General features: G+C 35.5%; 1 protein-coding gene and 1 pseudogene across 1 annotated transcript; one reads left to right on the forward strand and one right to left on the reverse strand.

The window, feature by feature from the left end:
• Positions 1–1,269: 1,269 nt before the first annotated feature.
• LOC120276153 lies at positions 1,270–4,982 on the reverse strand (annotated as a pseudogene).
• A 10,161-nt stretch (positions 4,983–15,143) lies between these two features.
• Positions 15,144–16,831, forward strand: LOC120275967 (phospholipase A1-Igamma1, chloroplastic-like). Its single transcript, XM_039282706.1, has one exon. It carries the CDS (start codon positions 15,247–15,249, stop codon positions 16,762–16,764), a length of 1,518 nt encoding a protein of 505 aa, XP_039138640.1. The 5' UTR covers positions 15,144–15,246; the 3' UTR covers positions 16,765–16,831.

Consider the following 16,831-nt stretch of genomic DNA (forward strand, 5'->3'; position numbering starts at 1 on the left):
AGGTGAGTTGCAGCTGAATAAGCTATTCTAGAGATTACAAAGCTAATTATGTATGAGTTCAAGGATGTGTTTCCTGAAGAACTACCTAATGAGCTAAAGCTATTGTGCGATATCCAGCATCAGATTGACTTAGAGCCTGGTGCGGCTTTTCCAAATCAACCCCACTATTGAATGAGTCCTACAGAGCATGAATAGCTGTGGTGACAATTAGAAGAACTGCTGGTGGAAGGGCATATTCAGGAGAGTTTAAGCCCTTATGCGGTTTCGGCCTTTTTGACACCTAAGAAGGATGGTTCCTAAAGGATGTGCATGGATAGCCGAGTCATCAACAAGATTACGGTCAGGTATAGATTCTCTATCCCCGTCTTGATGACTTGCTTGACCAACTGAGTGGAGTGGCCATGTTTACCAAGCTGATTTGAAGAGCTGGTGCCACCAGATTTGGGTAAGGTCCGGTGATGTGTGAAAATTAGTGTTTAAGACACGTGAAGGGCTCTATGAATGGCTGGTGATGAACCAGGTTTTGAGGCCATTTATTGGCAAATGTGTTGTTGTATATTTTGATGATATTTTAATTTATAGTGCTAACCCCAAGGACCATCTGGAGCATTTGCGGGAAGTCCTTAAAGTTCTTCGCAGTGAGAGATTCTTTTCGGCGGGCAAGAAGTGCGTGTTTATGACATCCAGAGTATCATTCCTTGGCTATGTGATTTCTAGGGAAGGGCTACAAGTGGATGAATTCAAGGTGAAACAGTGAAGCATTAGCCGTGACCCACTACCATAACGGAGGTTCATAGTTTTCATGGGCTGGCATTATTTTACAGGCGATTCATCCCACATTTTAACAGCATCATGGACCCATTAATGGACAGCATGAAGGGCGGATGGCTTCTGTGGGCTGAGGAGACGGAGAAGGCATTTGAGATGATCAAATTGCGCCTCTCTTCGACTCCAATCCTAGTGTTACTAGATTTTCACCAACACTTCGAGTTACACTCGAATGCATCCAAGGTGGGGATTAGAGCAGTCTTAAGCCAGAACAGCAAGCCCATCGCCTATTTCAGTGAGAAGTTATCAGGTGCCAGGACACGGTATAGCACATATGATGTGGAGTTCTATGTCATCGTACAGGCTATCAGGCATTGGTATCACTATCTATTTCACAAGGAGTTTATCTTGTACACTGACCATAACAAGGAATAAGAAGAGAAAAGTAGATGGTTGGAATTGTAGCATCAGTGGAAATTAAGAGGCCATCCTTTGAGTAGTTCACTTTGTTTCTTTTGTACCACTATCTCCCTCTGCCATGTACCAATCTAGCTGAAGATATATGGCAACTTTGCCATATGCAAAATTATCTATGCTTACAATATTTGAAAATGCAATATCCACAACAGCCCAATCTTCTCAACAAATTCCAAGATAAAAGATATAAGGAGCCAATCATAAAACTACTGGAAGAGGTGTCCAAACAATGCAGCAAAGGAATCTCGCGTTCTTTGGATCCACTGCATCAAGTGGCCAGAAATCATTCCACACTCTACAATTTGAAGGGGCATTTTCAATACCAGCGGTAGATTTAAGCTCCATTAAGTAAGATACTTTCACAGGCATCCAGCCTCTTCTGAAGTGATGAAGATAAACATAACCTGCAAAATATATCAATATATACTTTTTTGAGAACAAGAATGATTCATAATAAATCTCGACTCATAAGCATCCCTTATTCACTTATTAATCCAACAAAATCTAGAGAATGAGGGGCTTCTTGCTACTTTTGAATGAAAGGAATGTGGTGACACTTTTGTTGTACCCTTTGTTTGAAAGTTTTCATTTCTCACATCTGCTCATAAAGACAAATTTCTTAGGCATCAAGCTTGATGCCACTGCTTACAAGGCTTTGCAGATTTTTCAGATTAGCAAGCAACCAACTCATATGGTACTTGGTTGGGCATAGGAAGGGTTTGATGATGCCATTTTGATCTCCTCAATATGGTATCCTTTTGGCATCTCCGTTGTTTCAGTCTTACATTAATCAATAGTATTCTTGCCTTTAGCAAGTATCTATCTTTCTTCCTTTGCTGTGAAGAAGTTATGTCTGCTTTATGCGGGACTTTAAGTGTGTGTCAGATATTCCACACATGCTTAAGGTTCTAACTTATAATAATTTTTTCATTGATGGCCTACACTGTCCATACCATGAAAGTATGAGTACCTTAAGCATTTTCTATTACTGATATCCTTAATAAATAAATTATATAAACAATATGAAATAACACATTTATATTGATATTGTATTACTTTTTCACCGATATAAATTTACTCACAAAAGATGAATTATCAAGTCCTAGTTCTAAATGACATCCTTTTTTTTAAATTTATTTTTTTGTCTTTTAGTACTACAGCTCCCCTAGTCTCCTGGTGCCATATAGGCAATGGTCTTGGTAAATCCCACATAGTTTTGTGTTTGAAGCCTCTTTCTTCTCTTCACCATGAGAGGGTGGTGTGAGGAATCTCAAGGTTACTACTGATTTCTTTTTTTTTCACTAAGTTAAAGTGCTTCTTCAAATTATAAGTTTATATTTGTTCGGGGTTTCAAATTTATGTGCGTGGAAGAGAGAATTTGAGGATCTCGCTTGATAATCCCTCCCAATAGAGTTTTAGAAAGAAAGAAGATCTCAGGCCTGTACTTGATTTCCTCCTCTTTTAGAAAGTGGTTTTAAGTTTGTACTAGTTTTAAAGAGTAGGATTTTGATTTTAATTTTTTAGTTTATACTATTGTACTAGTTTAGTAATTAGGATTTCCACATGACTTTATGGATTTACTTATTTAATGATTAGGAATTCGGCCTTAGATTATAAAGTTATACTTGTCTTAGATTCAAGATTTTTGCTGCTGGTTATTCTTGATACTGGGTTGCTTCTTTATGTCCTTAAAGTTTCAAACCTCTAGTATGCAAAATTGAACTTTGTTTTCATGTATTTTCTAGAAAAATTTAAAATGTCTTTATGTTTTTGTAGCCCTTTGGTTGATTATTCTAATCTCCTAGAATATCAATGACCTAATTGATTTTCTAAGGTCAATTTGTTTTTTCTGCATATTTTTTACAAAAAATCACAAGTTTATAAAAACCAATAAATATAAAGAATATCTTTACTTTCATATCATTTCTTAAAACTAGTATAGGACAAGGTTTTGATTTAATTGTCATCAGATGCAAATTTACTTCATTGTTCTGATCAAGTTCTCACTCTTTTCTTCAGTAATCAATATTTCTGGTCTTTGTATCAAATACTTGTAAAAAAATCAAACCTTTATGGCAGGTTATGCTCCAACCTTGGCAAATTCTTCTTTGACTGTAGAGCTTGAAGTAATTGACATGGCCTTGGCTTAATGCAACTTCAATCATCTCCAAGTGAACATGATACTCTCAGACTGTCTTGCAGCTATTCAACTCCTTCAAGATCACGATATCTTCGTCTCTTAGAGATTTGAGGACCTTCTTTGTGACTGCAAAGGATGCTTATCTTTTAATATTTGAGGATGAGACATTAGGAAGTTAGTTTACGGCGGGGTTAGGTTAAAGAGTTAGGGTTTTGGCCTTTGGTTTTAAGGTTATACTGGATTAGGATTTAGGATTTGGCCTATTTTTATGCTGGTTTATTTAAATCTTATACTATGACAGTTTTATTTATGATATTCGTCCATTTTCAATGTGCTTTTTTTAGAAGGCAATGTAAATGAAAGTACTTGTCTTCTTTTTTTAACAATTATAGGTTCTTAGTTGATGTTCTGACATAATTCCAATTTTTCCCCACACATGCAACTTGGAAATCAATATGCCATTTCATGAAATAATATGGAAACAAAAGAATTCAATAACAACTCTACCATTGAATCGGATTCTTTACACAGTATGTTCCGAAAAGATACCATCCAATTAGAAGAAATGAGAATGATGCAAGACCAATTAGGAATCGCCATCCTGCAATCAAAAGGCCAACACAAAGTACAACAGTGAAGGGGAAGAATGATCAGAATACCAACATGCCATCAACCCATTTCCTCCTCCAGAGCACAAGTGTAGCTAAATTTATCATGTTCCATCCCAAGGATCGGTTGTAGCAGAGCCTGTTCATGCAGTTAGCCATAAATGAATGGCAGTTGCCGGTGAAGAGGTTGTAGCACTTGTGCTGGAATTGTTGCATGCTTGCTTGCAGTGCATTGTCCCACAATGTTGCTGTCCCCCGCTCCACGTATTGGTAGGTCTACTCGTAGGTGTGCTTTACAATATTGAGAGGAAAGCAACACTGTCCAGTGTTCCAAAACAAGTATTGCAATTAATTTCATGTCAAAATTCAAGATTCACTTTCCGCTAATAGAACAAGTCTTTAAGTTTTACTTACAGAGTCATGCTGAAGAATTGGAAGAAATTTATTTACAATGCTTAGCTTAGGAACTATGTTAATATGCTCCAAATTTTACCTAGTCGATGATAGTTCAATTAGTTAAACTTGTAAGACAAATTGGTCATGTCAAATGATACAATTTTAAAGATTTAGATAGCATGAATTGGAAAATCGAAGAATTCTATTGTAATAATTAAATTCGATATACATAACTTTAGATACATAATAAAGCTTGTATTCTATCTAACTTGCATTAGAGAATAAAAAGAGATGGACATATGAAATACCTGTTCCCTGTCTAGTTTAAGATATCTGGCAACTTTGCCATATGCAAAATTATCTATGCTTATAATATTTAAACTCGCAAAATCCACGACAGCCCAATCTTCTTGACAAATTCCAAGATGACCGATATAAGGAGACAACCATAAAACTATTAGAAGAGGTGTCCAAACAATGCAACAAGGGAATCTCGCGTTCTTTGGATCCACTGCATCAAGTGGCTAGAAATCATTCCGCACTCTCCGATTTGAAGGGGCATTTTCAATATCAACGGTAGATTTAAGCTCCATTAAGTAAGATGCTTTCATAGGCATCCAGCCTCTTCTGATGTGATGAAGATAAACATATAACTTGCAAAATATATCAATATATATTTTTTTAAGAACAAGAATGATTCACAATAAATCTTGACTCATAAGCATCCCTTGTTCACTTATCTATCCAACAAATCTCATTCTTTGACATTTATATCCAAGTGACAATAATATCCAAACATAAATGTTTCTTCAATGGTAAATAGGAAACAAGCTTGCCAATCAAAAGAGGGCATGAGAATTTGTCCCATCAAGGACAAAATAAGGAATAAAGGATCAGCCATGGGAAGAAGTAATATTGGATATAAAACAAAATGGCAACATTCCTATAGGTTTCTTTAGCAAAATGACAGTCTCTGAACAAAATCTCAAGATGACAACACAAGAAAATTGTAGGTAGGCCACATAGTATTCCTGCAAACTACTTGAAAAGCAGTAGGGGAACACAAAGTAAATTTTATTTAAGAAATTTATAAAGTTAGTAAGGCGATATTAACTAACGGCTTTAGGAGCAAACACTATATATGCTCTTTATTTATTGAGGATATAAGAATGAAAGCAAAGTGGATGCTTAAAGCTACACTTTCTAGCCATAATTTGGCTTTCGGAAAATTATAAAAGGAAGATTGCACACAAGATAGAGATTGCTGCAATTGTAACCTTTATAATACTATTGTTTTTGTGCTATTGTTCCCAACTTCAAATACCATAACATAATCACCCTTTCAAGTTGTAAATGAGCTTATGGACATGAGTCACTAAATGAATAGACAAGATGATTGATGAAAAAATATAATCTTATGCCAATTTTTCAGCTACACATACCAATGAACACTAACACTCTTTAAAGTTGTAAATGAACACAACAAACATGAATGTCAAAAGCAATGCATTGGTGGAATTCACAGACCTTATCAGAGGGAGAAGCCTCCAAGTGCTCCATAAAAGCCAACCTCAAGATTTCCTATGCTACTATAAATTAATGAAAATAATTACATGAGATAAATATTTATAAGCTTTGATAAGTGCTTGTGTGATAAGAATGCGAAGTGTTCTTTCCTTATGATGAGTATTACTTTTATCAAGTTTTAGCACTAATATGTGTGCATTTATGCTACTTTTATAAATGTAGATCTTGAATGCACCATTTGGAGAAAATCTTAAGAAGGATCAAACACGAAGACATAAGTCGGGTTCAAGATGCGAGAATGTGTGTCAACCTCCTCGTATTCAAGTCAGCACAATGATTTGGAGGGGCACAAAGGCAGTCACATTCAAGTATTCTGGCTTATGCATGTATAGCAAGATCTCCACCAAGGTAGCCGTTTATCGAAGAAGCAAAGCGATCTATGACATAAACATGTGCCCGTTTACGTTACCTCGATCAGAACAGGGATTCGGGAGTATTTCAGGCCAGTATTGCAGCAGGCACTGTAGCAAAACACTATAGAAATTAACTATAGCAGATACTGTTCACAGCCGGCCGAGAAAAGCAATTTCCAAAGAATCCACACGGGCGTGTGGAAATTCCACACGCCCGTGCGAAATTATCCAATCCCGTGTGGAATTCCACAGGGACGTGTGGATGCCCGATTCTAGTCCTATTTAAAGCTGATTTCAGCCCCGATTTCAGAATTCTTTTCTCCATCTTTTCCCCAACTTGAGAGAGGGCAGCGGCTAGGGTTTGGAAAGGTATTGGCTAGGGATTGGGAGAGGTTTTATGGCTCCTACATCACGCTCCGTTTGGAAGAAGGTTAGTGGGAGAGCTTTCGTTGGCACTGATCCGGCAAGGTGTATTCGAGGCCAGACAAAGGGACCCTTGGACGAGTAAAGGCCTCTCCACAAGACCATCGTCATGAAAACCGAGGGGGTTTTCTATGGATTATTTGTTTTTACATTCGATTTCATTGATTGCAACTAGTTCCATGGAGAGCTAAACCCCCTAGTGGGTACTTGGATTTGTGAATCCTAGGATGTATTTGTTTCGTTAAACCTTTCATTATGCTTTCATTAATTGATATTTTAATTGAGTTATAATCTTGAATGCTTGATTGTGTGAATACTCACTTAGAGTGACACTAGGGTTGAGAGTTCTTTTTGGTAACCCTTGTGAGTGAGTAACACACAACGAGAATTAGACATAATTTGATTGGAGAGGGTTGAGAGGGTGAGTCGAGAGGTAGCGGAGCATCCCCTTTCCCCTCCGGTGTGATTTATCCTATCTCCATTTTCTCGAGTTCTTTGTGGTCATAGTAGAGTGAATAGGCTAAGGGATGACCTTCCGCTGGGGCTTAGTTGCAAAGGCAACAGAGTGAAGTGTTGAAGTGATTTTAGCACCTAGGGCTTAATTGTGACTAGGGACCTTTCACCTAGACCAAAGGGTTAGGTCTATATCTAGGAATAGGATTTATAACTTAGAATCCCTAGAACTCATTGCGATTCTATACGAGTGCTAGGTTGAGTGATTGTTCAATTTCTCCTCCGGGACATGTATAGAGTTATGCATGGTTGACCTTAGATTTGGGATCATATATTGAAGGATCTCCATGACTTATTAATGCATTAGTTAGAAAGCATAATAGAGGGTTTTGCACTTGAAACGATTATCCTAGGCGGAACAATATCCGGGTACCCCATTTATATCGATTGCCTTACCTCTCCTTTACTTGTGCTTTCTCTCTTGTCTCTTTTATTTTTGTTTACATTACATCTTGTCAATCAAATCAATATTCATCTTTGCTTAGTAAAGAAACAATTCAAGTATTTTTACTCCCTACTCCCTGTTGATACGATACTCACTCACCTGGGATTTTTATTACGCGACAAACACGTGCACTTGCGGGATATACACAAGGGGTGTTGTCAAGCTTACACTTAACTAAAAATGTTGAAGCCTCTACAACATGAGTAAGTTGATATTTTTACCTTTTGGCACTTTGAAATTTGTGCTTTTCTTCCAAGATGAAGATCAGCAACAATGTTATCTTTTGATGCCTGAAAAGCCTCCTCAAGCATATCATCAGCTAGACAAGGAGATGTTCCTTGTGCAGCTGGCTCTGCAGTCTCTGTTTCTTCTTCTTCTTAACCTATAACATTTCAATAAAAAAAATCAGTAATTATTAGAATGTAATTCAAGAAAGCATACAAGTTGTTGCATCATTCGTGGATTACTTTCATCAACAGCCGATGGGACATCAACTGGACAAGGAGATGCTTCTTGTATAATTGGCTCTGCAGTCTCTTTTTCTTCTTCTTCTTCTTCTTCAACTATAACATTTCAATAAAAAAATCAGTAATTATTGGAATGTAATTGAAGTAAGCATACAAGTTGTTGCATCATTCGTGGATTACGTGCATCAACAGCCTCAGATCTCTCAAACTCCAAGTTAACAGTGTCGACCCCGCTATGTACTGATGCGGGGATAGGAAAAGATGAAGGAGGAGATAACTGAATTCCTATAATAGCAACCATGTGAATGAAACTCCTACCCAGCCAATAAACTGGATGATGTAAAGGCCAGCGAATATGAATCCAACCCTAGGATCAATCGCCCGATGATGTATAGCGAGGGCGATCTCATATCCAAAGTGTAGATGGAAGCCATCGACCATGCTGAGAAGGTAATCAAAGTCCCTCCAACTCAGCACTCCGATATTAGCCCCCTGTCCTGTCAAAGAATGACTTAGTAAGTAATAGATGTACCTGAGGGGGGGAAGTGAAGGCTAGTGTGGGAGGCCCATGCTTCTAAGCATTGGTGTGCTTCTGAGCATGCTTGTCCTAAAACCTATATTCTAACGTCGTTATTATTATTGTTGTTGTTGTTGTTGTTGCTGCTGCTGCTGCAAGGATGTCCCATTTGGCAACATCAATGTTGCTTCTCCATAACCTTCAATCAGGTCTGAAGGCCCTACTATTGTGGCTGTACATGCCTTTCTCATTGATGAGGATATAAAATATATTTTTTTTATCATAATAGTATGCGTTGTCCAACAATCAATAATGCATTCATCATCAACCATATTTCAAATAAAATAGAAGAAAAACATAATTTTAATAAAACATAATATAAAGATATATTACAAATTAATCTATAAGGAAATCTGACACATCTAAATATGTATTTTCAGTTAGATTTATATTATTTTTAGAATTATTTTCAGTAGGATTAACTGTGGGGTTGTTAGCAAAATTTTTCTCAACATCTTTACCTTTCTTATTTTTGAGTGATTCTTGGTAAAATAAACAAAATGTGGAGGGGTCCTGCAAATTTTAGACCAATGATCTTCCAGGCCACAACGATAGCATGTATCCCTCTTTGCCTTTGACCCCATATTGTGGCTTTGTTGCTTTTGTTGATGTACATCAATTTTGCTATCGTGTGGTCCGATAATATTTTGGGCCCCATCACGACCACATTTTCTTCAACCACCATAATATCCTCGTTCACTGTGGTTTTTCAAAACCGGTACCACGACCATGCCATTTTCTTTGTGCAAAATTAATTTCTGGCAGTAGTGGTGATCCAGATGGTCGAGATTGATAATTATACATCAACAATTCATTGTTTTGCTCCACCACAAGGAGAAAAGAAATTGATTCAGAAAATTTTGTGAAATTCTTTTCTCTATATTGTTATTGTAATATAACATTTCGTGCGTGAAATATTGTAAATGTTTTCTCGAGCATCATACCTTCATCACTGTTTCTCCACAGAGACGTAGTATTGAAACAATTTTAAATAGCCCAGAATTATATTCTTGTACGCTTTTAAAGTCTTGGAATATGAGACTTGACCAGTCATTAAATGTTTTGGGCAAGTAGACCATTCTGAGATGTTCAAATCATTTTTTCAGGGATAACCACAATTCCTGTGGATCCTCAATGGTCAAATATTCATTCTTCAGCCCATCATCAATATGATGCCTTATAAATATTAAGACTTTCGCCATATTATCATTAGGCTCATTGTTATTAACCTCAATAGTTTTGCCCAGGTTCCTTGCTTTCAAATTGAGCTTGATATCGAGGCTCCATGATATATATTTGCTCCAAGAAATGTGAAGAACCTCAAATTCTCTTTTTGTGATATTTTCCATTAAAAATCAATCTCTATAAAATATAATAAATGATTATAAGAAAGGAGAAAAAAATGAAATTGAAATATAGTTACATTAAAGTTAAAATGGAAATGTAAAACAAGATTAGGAGCAGATTTATGCTGATAACATATTGTATAAGCAACTAATAACTCATCCTCAATGTAAACATATATATAAATTTCCATAGATATATTATGGGCCCGTTTGGTAGACATGATAAGAATGACAGGATATGATAGACTATCATATCCTGCTACTATCCTTTATTTGATGTGCCAATAGGATATGATAGTCTTATCCTATTGGCCCTTTTTATCATGCCGACCACATGACAATGAATCCTATGTGGGGGAGTCAGGATAGAAACGGGGAGGTTAAGATAAAAAATAAATTTACTCTTTTGCCATATTATTTGGTTACTCTCCCTTAACTAGGGTTTCATTGTATACCTTCTTTTGATCTATTAAACATGATGCTTGGGACATGAAACTTGTCAACAACTAGATATGACACTAATTTCACTATTTTAAGTAGGATTTTACGCATTTAAAGTGATTAAAGTGTTTCTCTGTCAATCTCATTATTGAGTAGATTATTTTTCATCTAAATCTCTTTTTTTTAACCCTATCTTAATTTTAGTTTCTCTAGTCTAGTGATTTTTTTTTAAAAATTTATTTTGATGTGATGTGGGCCCCACACATTTTTTAATTATTTTATTAATTGTGCATGGATGGCAGTTACAAAATTTTATTTACTTATGTTTTATTTAGGTTTCAAAACCCTAGCCGCCGCCGCCTCTTTGTTTCTCTCGTTATGGATCTTTGTTTGGATTAAGGAAGAATGAGAGATCTAGTTTTTTTCCCTTTTCTCCTCTTTTTCTTTTGATTTGGTGTGTGGTGCTGGCGGCAAAGACAGGGATAGGTCTCTCCGTCAAGGGTTTTGTCTCTTACGTTGTGAGGTTCCATCGAAGAAATATCGTAGGATTTTGGGGGGTTTTGAGCGATCGACAAGTAAGTAAACCACATATAAATCTATATATATATATGTGTGTGTGTGTGTGTGTGTGTGTGTGTGTATGCAAATTCTGATTTTCGATAATGGTTTATATAATTATTTTGTTAATTTGGATTTTATTGCTTAGAAAATAAAAACCATTCCTATTCACAGGTTTATGTTTTGATTTTTGTGGTTATGTTGACCATTATTTTTAGAATTTATTAATATTTATTAATTGTTTATTTTATTATTGATAGTTTGCCCATAATAATTACTTTCAAATATATTAATGTTATTTAATTGATTTATAATATTTTTTGCATAGTACGATTTATATAAATGTTAGACATTAGCTTTTCATTTGGTTATTTATTGTTTACTTTGTTTTATTTTATTATTTGTTTTACTTATCAAATTTTTAAAAGAAAAGAAAGAAACATGTTGTTGAGTGTTGAATTGTTTCACAGATTCTATATATATAATCTTATTTATGTAGACAATATTGATTATTTATGTTAAGAGAGGTTGTCACATATTGGCATTATCTTATTTGATATAATTGGAATTATTTTTGTTAGAAAACGGGATCACTGAATTTCAGTATTGTTGTGTTGACAATAATTTTGAACTCGACATATTTTTTCTATAGAAACTCGTAGTCCCCAATTAATTGTGCAATAACCCTGTCACTGAGGGTTAAACACTGACCGTGTCGACACGTACTTCTGACATAAAAACTATAGTTTTGCACCATTTCGTCGGTGAAGAATAACGGCTTTTGATATTCTGGCTCGGGTTACCGAGGGTAAACCTATGAGTTCTGAAATCTTACTCGGGTCACCGAGTTTAAATAAATGAGTTCTGATTTATGGGTTCATTTTGATATTTATTTCATTATATTACATTTTGTATATTTTTAAAGATTATTAGACATTTTGTGATCCTGATATTTTTAGTGGTTACTTACTGGGCTCCCAAGCTCATAATCCTGTTGTTAATTTTTTTTCAGGTTTTGAGGCCTTGTATGCCTACTTGGTTTCGGCCTTGTAGGTGTACGGCCGTTTTTCGGCGTCCCTGGTCCATAGAGCTGGGTTCGGGGCGTGACATGTGATCTATTTATTTTTAATTAATGAGTTTTTTACTTTAGCTTTATACTATATTGATAACTTTGTGAATGATTTTCTCCAAAGAAATTCATATGAACTACAATATTTTCAAGTCGGTGATATTGTAATCTATATATTTGTTGACATTATTTATAGGTTATTTATTTTTTAAAAATTTAAAATATGCTGATAAATAAATCATTAAGGAAAAAATCCAAAAAAAAAAGTCTATTTTAGAAAAGGACATATAACTATATTATAAAGGGTAATTTTGTCTATTTACATATCATTCATATCATATCTTGTTATTATCCGGTCCACTTCAAATATAAAATTAAATAACAAAATGCTATCTAATGGTTTATTTGGTGCGCATCAAACAAATGATAGGATATAACTTATCATACCCATATCCTTTCCTACTCCTATCCAATCCTTATATCATATCCGTCTATATCATATTATGTCCACCAAACGGGCCCTATAAGTATAAAGAAAATAATAAAGCCAGAATATAACATTATTTCTTCTTCTTTCTTCTTATCTTTCTCTTCTTCTTCTCTTCTTCAATGATTTTTACAACACATAGGGGGGTATTTATAAGCATTCAAGGGTTGAATGGACGGCCAGGATTGATTCAATCCAATGATCCAAAAAATACTAATAGGTCGAATAGTAACAATACCGGCGACTGCTACAATACATCTAGAAGGTAATCAAGTAATGACAACTGCTACAGTATTATTATTATAGTAGACATCCAATTATAATATTCATAACAATTTTATGTTTTTTATCGATATCATTTTCTATGTTTATCTCAGTTTACAAGTTATGGTTGTTGGCGATGCTTTTAGAGATAATAATGATGACGTAATGATCATGGGATTAGACATTGAATTTGGTTCAGTTGAAAATAATATAATGAATCTTGTTTGTGTAAAAAAAAAAACCAATTAAATTTATTGTTTTTAGTTAAATCACTAAATAATATGTAAGTTTATTTTATGGTGATTTTGAGCAAAATCGAATAGCAGTGACAGAAACAAAAACATAGAATAAGATATGTTGTTTAATTCACTTGGGAGAAAACATAAAATTTAATCCTAATCAAAAAAATTTAAGGCTAAAAAAAATCATGGTGGAATAACCATTAGTATTTGGGAATTATCATAAATAGAAATGATTCATTTGTCTCATCCAGAAGGATATGCATCAAATCAATTTAACAAAACTATTTTTTTCATCTAAAGCATTATAAATAATTAAAGCATCAACCAAACAGTCGCCATGAGTAATTAATTAACATTAATATAGAAAATTTTTTATCCCGTAATAGTTTAACATACAAAAATCAATATAGGCAATTTTTATTATATATGAAATTAAAGTTAATAAAACCATTTTTACAATCAACTATATCACAAAAAAGATTAAATGGATTAGTCATTATTTCTATTGAAAAAAATTTGATACCTCAACTAGAATACATATTAAAATTTAATCGATAATTTTGCATCTGAGCAGGCAAGAAACATAAACTTTAATTGAGTTTTTCTTTTTTTTTTATGCATCACAGGTAATTGAATAAAGTTAGAAGGATATCTCTAGATTTTTTCCAGGCTTAATATTTATTTATCATAATTATTAATAAATATTCATGTTTTTAGTTATATTATTTAATTTATTATTTAATAAAAAAAATTTAAAAAAATTCTTATGATTTTACATAGATCCCATTTTTACTAAAACCTGCCTGACATAACCAAGATAATAATGAAACAAGCTTAAAACGTTAAGCCTAATCACTACACTACAAACTCATCCACTCAGGAGCGTGATACTCCACCATGTACCACAATTCCATTGTTTTTTCTCAAATTCCCTTGCAGCCCCTCTTTGAAAGAATCATTACAAACACCAATCTCCTTGACAATTCATGAACGGCCTTTAATTTTCAATAATCTCTGTAGGTGCATCTTTGAAAAGCAAATCAACCCCACTCATAAAAATCATTGTCAAAAAAATTTTACCAAAATTTAAAATAAATATTTGAAAAAAATTCGGGATGTTACAATAATTATACTCCATCCGATTCTTTCTCCTTGTACATTAGAACTAAATCACATAAATTAAAAAAAATTGTTGAAAATTAATTATTAATGTAAATTTTCTATAATTTACATTAACTTTCAAAATTACCATTATATAAAATATGTTTTAAAAAATATGTACTTAAATATAATTTATTACCAATTATAAAAATATATTAAATACGAGGGTTAAATTTGAAAAATAATATTTAATGATTTATGAATTTTTAAATAAACTAATAAAAAGGAAAAAAAAATTTTGACTAATACACCAAAATTGTTAAGGTGGCATCCAACCGAACTAACTGAATTACCCAGATGCCAACACGATCAAAAACTGCTTTTGTTATGTTGTCACTTCATATGCCTATCATTTGTTTTATACTTGTATCTCAAACTTCCAAATTACATGGAGTAATTATGTAGCCTTATTGACCACGTGCATATTGTGACCAAGTTTCTCACGGTCAGGATTAGCAAGCCGCAAATAAATGTAGACTGTTTCTTTGTCCTTTGCTGCTCAACCTTGCGGCTCCATTAGTACATGCAACATCAGCCTCAAGATGAAGTTCCATGGAAATTTAGGAGGGTTCCTGTCCTTTGACCGTGAAATATGAAGACTCAGACTACATACACCCAATCCCAATTTTCATCCCAAAAAAGAAATGATGAAACAATCAAACATAGCTAGTTATACTTTGTCTAACTTCCCCTTCCAAGCCTCCTTCTATTTAATCTTTGAATTATTATACTCCATAATTTGACCAGGCACATACCAAATATTGGAATTTAAGATTACAAATCCCAACTAAACAAGCAACCTTGGAGTCATCATTTCTCTCTCATTTTCTTTCTCTCTTTATCTATATAAAGACATGGATACATATCAACCCATGCAGTATCACAAACAAGAGAAGAAGAAACATAATAAGCACTGTTCCATTGATGGCAGCTAATTTGGTCACCACCAACCACCTCCCTCTCCTTTCAACCTCCACCACCAAAACCATTCTCCAGCCCCGGTCCAGACTCCATGCCACCACCGAGACACCGATCCAACAACGCCGAAGACCTAGCTTTATGATCAATATCCCCAACATTATCTCTAACCTCTTACACATGGGCACGGCCGGAAACCCTTTTCAGGAGAACCACTTCATCCAAGACAGCTATAATCGGACCACACCCGCTGCATCTCCAAAAGAAAACATATCATCTTTGCAAGATGAACTCCATGGCAAGTCCAACTGGTCCAACTTACTCAACCCAGTACTCCACCCTTGGCTCCGTCGTGAACTCATCAAGTACGGTGACTTTGCCCAAGCTACCTACGATGGCTTCGACTACAACCCGCTCTCTGAGTACCATGGCAGCGCTCTATACAACAAAAACCGTCTCTTTGAAAAGCTTGGTTTAACCAGCAGTGGCTACAACATCACCAAATACATCTACGCCATGTCCAACATTGAGCTTCCTCGATGGATAGAACACTCTCTCCATGCAAACACATGGAGCAAAGACTCAAATTGGATGGGCTTCGTAGCAGTGAGCGATGACACTGAGTCTCGCCGTATTGGTTGCCGTGACATAGTTGTGGCATGGCGTGGCACCGTCGCAACAACCGAATGGTTTGAGAACGCACACTTGAAACTAGAATCTATAAAAGATGTTGATGAAGAAGATCAAGGAGATGCCAAGGTTGAGCATGGATTCCTCAGCATCTACAAATCCAAGAGTGTGACCACGAGGTATAACAAGTCCAGTGCTTCAGAGCAGGTAATTACCGAAATCCAAAGGCTTGTAGCTCATTACCGAAGTAAAGGTGAACAAGTGAGGCTCACTGTCACCGGCCACAGCCTCGGTGGAGCGCTAGCACTTCTCAACGCCCACGAAGCTGCTTCAACCATTGCCGATCTTCCAGTGAGTGTCATCACCTTCGCAGGGCCTCGTGTCGGTAATGACGCATTCGGCGACCAGTTGAGAAATTTGAACGTGAAGGTATTACGAGTGGTAGTCAAGCAAGATGTGGTTCCCAAGTTACCGGGAGTTTTACTAAATGAAAGGCTTGAGAAGTTGGAAGGCATCATTGGAGAGCTTCAATGGGTGTACGAGCATGTGGGAATGGAGCTGAGACTGGATGTGAAATCATCACCTTATCTAAAACATCATGGGTTTGATTTGGCTGGGTTTCATGGGTTGGAGACGTACTTGCATCTTGTTGATGGTTATGTGAGTGAGGAAGATGAGTACAGGAGGAATGCTAGGAGAGATGTTGCATTGGTGAATAAGTATGGGGGGATGTTGCTTGAGGAGTTGAGGGTGCCGGAATCATGGTATCAGCTAGAAAATAAGGGGATGGTGCGCAATGCTTATGGCCGGTGGGTGATGCCGGACAGAGAGCCGGAGGATATACCCTCGCCGTTCAGGGATTGCAGACCCTTGGCTATACATGAAAGCTTGTAAGTCGAGGATGGAAGTTTGGGTGGTTGAAACATGAATTTATTATGTTATTATATAAATTTTTTTTATT

Source organism: Dioscorea cayenensis, chromosome 14 (genome assembly GCF_009730915.1).
Source record: "Dioscorea cayenensis subsp. rotundata cultivar TDr96_F1 chromosome 14, TDr96_F1_v2_PseudoChromosome.rev07_lg8_w22 25.fasta, whole genome shotgun sequence".
Lineage (NCBI taxonomy): Eukaryota > Viridiplantae > Streptophyta > Magnoliopsida > Dioscoreales > Dioscoreaceae > Dioscorea > Dioscorea cayenensis.